Here is a 6,000-nt window from a genome sequence, read left to right on the forward strand (position 1 = left end):
GAAAATGATACTCTGTTAGTTCGCCGACGTTTCGGAAAAATTTATTTCCATCCTCAGGGCTCTAAAAAATTTACGGAGAACATCATTTGCAACATTGATGAAGGTGTTTACAAAATAAAGGAAAGATGAGCATTACTAAAAGTTATTGACTAGAAAATATCACAGAAAAGATGGTCTGGTATAATTTAGATATACAAAGAAACATTATAATATTCAAAACATTTTTAGTTTAAAATGAGAGTAAAAATAAAAAGTAATATACACACATATAGGTACAAACAGAGTACTTACAAGCTAGACAAATGTATCTTCTGTACTTTGTTTGTACCTATATGTGTGTATATTACTTTTTATTTTTACTCTTATTTTAAACTAAAAATGTTTTGAATTTTATCATGTTTCTTTGTATATCTAAATTATACCAGACCATCTTTTCTGTGATATTTTCTAGTCAATAACTTTTAGTAATGCTCATCTTTCCTTTATTTTGTAAACACCTTCATCAATGTTGCAAATGATGTTTTCCGTAAATTTTTTAGAGCCCTGAGGATGGAAATAAATTTTTCCGAAACGTCGGCGAACTAACAGAGTATCATTTTCCTGTTTCTCTGATCCTACACCACCAATCTATAGTGAACCCTATTTAATAATCAATATTATGAAAATAGTAAAGTGTACCTACAGTATATCATTTTCCATGTTATTTATATTTTGAACTTCTTATTTCCAGACACAGATGAGTGCAATCCAAATGCATGTCGAAACAATGGTACTTGCATCGACGGAATAGCTGATTTCAAATGCGAATGCAAAAATGGATGGAAAGGAAAAACCTGCAGCTCTAAAGACAGCCATTGCGATCATAACACCTGCAAAAATGGCGGTACTTGTCAAGATCTTGGAAACACGTTTGTTTGTCGTTGCTTACCAGATTGGGAAGGTTGGTATCTTTCGAATGAATTTTAGATTAATTTTTTATTGAAATTTTCTAATACGACAATATTTATTTCAGGTACAATGTGCCATATTTCTAAGCAGGCTGCTTGTAGATCTAGTCCTTGTCTCAATGGAGGCACATGTGTTAATACAGATGATTACTACAGGTGCATATGTCGGGATGGTTTTCAAGGTAATCATTGCCAAGATGATGTCAATGATTGTCAACCTCAACCATGCTATAATGGAGGGAAATGCATAGACGGTGTGAATTGGTTCCTCTGCGAATGTGCTGCTGGTTTCACAGGTCCTGATTGCAGAATCAACATAAATGAATGTGCTTCAAACCCTTGCGAGTATGGTGGCACTTGTGTAGATGAAATAGGAGACTATCGGTGTATCTGTACTCCTGGAAGACATGGCAAGAGATGCAATTGTAAGTTGATATTTATTCTAGAAAAGATTATTCTTTTCCTTTTGTAATACAGATATGACAAATAATTAACATTCTTTACAGTGGATAACACTTCATACCTTCCATCTCCTGGCAGTTGTCTATGGGGTGGCCAAAATTTAGAAAACAACTTCACTTTGCAAAACGAGTGCAACACATGCATATGTAATAATGGAATCGTACAATGCACTAAAATTTGGTGTGGACTCAGTAACTGCAGAAGCAGCCACTCGAACTCTATTTGCAACTTAAATCAAGTATGTGTACCCTCTCCTGCGGAATCATGTTTATCTCCACCGTGCCAACCCAACGGAGAATGTAGAGACTTGGAAGGAGGTCGCAGGGTAAAACCACCACAGTTTCCAAGTCCGCCAAGTTGCTGGCCAAATCAAGCAACATTAAGTAACACATGTGCACGATTAACTTTACTTGTGGATAAAATGAAATTACCTGTTGGGATAACAGTTGAAGGGCTTTGCCAGGATCTCAGAAGATTATTAGCTAACCAACAAGCTGCTTCAGGACTGCAAGAAGAGTTGGTACTTTTATGTGATCTGAAGTTAGATTACAATGACACTATTGAAGTCACTTTGGTGAGTACTGATTCATTATTTCAAATAATATTTTTATTTTGAAAGGTGTCTTAAATAATTCTAACAATTTTGTTTTCATTTTACAGTATGGCGAAAGAGGTGTTCTTGATGGCATCCGTGTAATAGGTGAAGTCATATCTTGGAAACAATCCTCCCTTCTATCTCTTACATCTATAGTAGAAGTAAAACTTGAAACAGCATTAATTTCAGAGGAAAAGTCAAGTAACAAATATTTCATAGTCCTCATTTGTTTCATCCTCCTTGCAGTCATTGCAGCAGCAGTGTTAACTGTCTTATACCTAAGGCATAAAAAGAGATCCTTGGGAATGAGTGGTGTAAATTTATCTCCATCAGTAGATTCATGCCATAGAAATCACGAAGATGAAAAATCTAATAATCTTCAGAATGAAGAGAACCTTAGAAGATACACAAATCCCCTGAAAGATGACATTGGTAGTATGGGAAGTATTAATTCAAATGGAGCTTGTGGAATGGACATGCCCAAAGTAAGTGTAGTGCGGCCTTTAAGCTCAATGATTCCAATGGAAAGTTCCAGTGAAATGTTGGAAATGATCTCTGAAGTAGATTGTCCTGGGTCTAGAAAAACAATGCTTGTTATGCCTGGTACGAGCTCAGATACTAACAGCCTCAAAGGATACAACATGAATGAGAACATAAAAGGAGATGGCTTAAGTCCAGCTCATCGAAGTAGTCAAATAATGCTGTATAAGGCACAAAATCCTGATGTACGAAAAAATACAGCTGCGTTTGATGATTCTTCCGGTCATAAAGATTTTAGTAAAAGTATAATGAATGTAAACAAGCAACGGACTTCCCAAAATACTTCACAAAACAGTTCAGACATTTTAACAGTGCTTGTTTAATGTGTAGTGGGCCAGTGAAATTATAATAAATATTGAACATAAAAAACACTTCAAATTAATTCTACAGTGATAATTGTAATTTATTTTCATTTTGTGCAATTTAGTTTTAATTTGATAACTTCAAAATTCAATATAACAAAATTTTATGTAAAAATTTGCAGAATGACATTTATTTTTCAGGATGAATATAAATGTTGAAAAGAATGATTGACCAAGTGCACACAAATATAATACTTATAATGAAGAAAAATCACCGTAACTCGATATGATAGATTGAGATGATAATAACTGAGACATTTAGCTTCGTGAACTTTCCGTGAGAATTGGGAAAAATAAGTGATCTCGTGATTGAAAAAATAGACATGGTGACAACACTCTGTAATTAACCTATAGTGTGATATTAATTAATAATAATTGTTTTTTTATAAATATTGTTAGATTTTGAAATTATTTTTATTTAAATGCAATCAAATATCTCATTTTATGAAATTGTAAATACTAATTTCGTGTTTGTCTATTTATATTTTTCGTATTTGTTCCTGATTTTATATATTTTAATTACTTCATCTTTAATTCTAAGAATAATAGGTACATAGTGTAAATTAAAATGTTAGAAATAGAGCAAACTTTCAAAACAATGTCATTGTGCCTAATATCAATAAAAATTATTCTCTGCTTCGAAATACTATCATTTGAAATTTATAAACATATAAATATATTTTGTATACATGGTGCCACAATAGCATTGTTTTGTTGTTTTGGGAGAGTTGCTTTGCTGGAAATGACTATTGTAAATATGTAAATATCATAGCAATTATATTAAATTCAGTATTGCAAAACTCTTTAAATATAATACTCATTTTAAGACTTATGTTAAAAGGCTTCAAAGACAATTTAGTTCAGATTATTCTCCTTATGAAATTGCCTTGATTATTCAACATTTCCAAGGAAACGTCCCAATTTGATTGATTATATTGCCATTTGAGACTTCTCAAATAGAATTTTCTGATTTTAGTGTACTTATAGGTGCAAAATATGTTTGTATGATCTAAGACAAATTGTTGGAATAGTGCCTTCAATAAAATAGTCCAGAGATAATTGTAACTATTTATTTCTGTTCAAAGATTAATGTAAATTTTGTATAAATAATTTTTACTGTCACAAAATGCTTGTGTAATTGAATATAATAAAAAGTAAAAGCTTCTTGGAAAATAAATAGAAATAAATGAATAGTTTGAATTTGTTTTTTTTTTCTTCATAAAGGAATCTAGTATTAATCTCTTATATATTCTGAGGTTTGGCCAGACATCCATACAACTTTTTAGAAACGCAGCGAACAAGATAAAACTTGCCATGTTGATTGCCAACGTCCGGAACGGATAGGGCACGCCAAGAAGAGATATATTCTGAATTTCATGACTCTTCCTAAATATACAACAGTATGCAAAATAGGGTTTCTTAATTGTTTATAATTCATGGCCAGATTGTTCAACAAAGTTTCACCCACATCTAAGTGAGAAATATATGTGGAAGGGCGTGGCCAGGGGGGGTTCAAATTACCGTGATATGGCTTCTCTTATCATTATTATTGGTGGATATTCAAACACCTTTATCTTCTCCTTTATGATCACGTGACATTATTTGAAAGATTTCAGTAACAATTTAGTTATAAATATAATATTATGTAACAATGAATTTAACTTCATAATTTAATATTTCCAAGTGAACAACCCAATTTTATTGATTATGTAACTCACAAGGCCGTAGCCAGGAGGGCTCCGATGGAGTTCGGAGTAGTTATTAACATTATTCGTTATATAATCGTTACGCATACCAACAGACAATATTGGCTATGCTCTTGTGATATTATAACTGATTATATTGACATTAGCGTTTTCCCAAATAGATTTTTCCACAAATGGGGTAGGACTTCCCATTTCAATGTTCTCAAGACCCAAATATGTCTTGACCACTTTAGCGACATGGGGTCGAGCATTGTGTCAGGCTGTAAAATCACTTTATCATGTCTCTCGTTGTATTGTGTCCATTTGTCTCTCAATGCTCTGGTCAGACGAATTAATTGCGTTCGATAACGATTGCCTGTAATTGTTTCAGTCGGTTTTAACAACTCATAATACACTACGCCGAGCTGGTCCTACCAAATACCTGGACCTTGGAACCGTGAATATTCGGTTTGGCCGTCGACGTGGAAGCATGGCCGGAATATCCTCATGATTTTCTGCGCTTGGGATTATCGTGATGAACCCATTTTTCATCTCCAGTCACAATGCGAAGGGATGCAATCCCTTCCGTCTTTGCCTTGCAAGCAACTGATGTTCACAAACGCCGTTCATAATCTCTCGGCTTCAACTCGTACGGCACCCATCACCCAATATCCTTGTTTCTGAATCAGATGTTTTGAAATGGCTTGTGGCGTCACCCCCAGTGGTCCTGCCAAATCTTGTTGCGTTCGATATGAGTCTTGATCAAGTAATGCCTCCAATTCTGCATCTTCGAAAACCTTCTCGCTTCCACCGCGATGCTGGTCTTCGACGTCAAAATCACCGTTCTTGAAGCGTTGAAACCACTCTCGGCACGTTCTACCACTAATAGCGGCCTCACCGTAGGTATTTGAGAGTATTCGATGTGTCTCAGCCGCAGATTTCTTTATATTGAAGCAGAAAATAATAATCTCCCACAAATGACGACAATTTGGCTCGTAAGCTGACATGTTTAATCGAAAATAACTCTATGATACAGACACAAATCGACTAATATTTCGATGGCGTTATGCTGACATATACCTAAGCATATTGTAGGACACCCACGATCTATGTATTTCGACTACCACTTACCGCTACAGCCATCTATTGCAAAACGGCGGAAGCAAAGTTGAACACTTAATAATTAAAAAAGTGGAAAAACAGAGATGGATAACAATTTCTTTTCCGTTCTTGCTTAAGCTCTCTCGATCATATTTTTCCATGGCTGCTAAAGAATATAGCTCTTCCTTCGGCTAGCAACTTCAACTTGCACTGGCCACTGCATTCCTTCCACAAGTTTCGTGTCGAATCCACCAAACCCAAAATGCCCCTTTACTACCCTGTGCGTCAATTTGCGCGTTCTCATTGAG

At 34.7% G+C, this 6,000-nt stretch overlaps 1 protein-coding gene across 2 annotated transcripts in view; it reads left to right on the top strand.

Annotated features, from left to right (window-relative positions):
- Positions 1-4,106, top strand: part of LOC123670549 (protein jagged-1b) — a 173,831-nt gene extending 169,725 nt beyond the window's left edge. For both annotated transcript variants that reach the window (XM_045604037.1, XM_045604038.1), the window contains exons 14-17: positions 731-940; positions 1,013-1,372; positions 1,454-1,983; positions 2,070-4,106. In XM_045604037.1, the coding sequence (XP_045459993.1) occupies positions 731-940; positions 1,013-1,372; positions 1,454-1,983; positions 2,070-2,867 (1,898 nt within the window). In that variant the 3' untranslated portion in view covers positions 2,868-4,106. The remainder of the gene's footprint in view (positions 1-730; positions 941-1,012; positions 1,373-1,453; positions 1,984-2,069) is intronic.
- The last annotated feature ends 1,894 nt before the right edge of the window (positions 4,107-6,000 follow it).

The sequence above is a fragment of the Harmonia axyridis genome, chromosome 1, assembly GCF_914767665.1.
Source record: "Harmonia axyridis chromosome 1, icHarAxyr1.1, whole genome shotgun sequence".
NCBI classification, from domain to species: domain Eukaryota; kingdom Metazoa; phylum Arthropoda; class Insecta; order Coleoptera; family Coccinellidae; genus Harmonia; species Harmonia axyridis.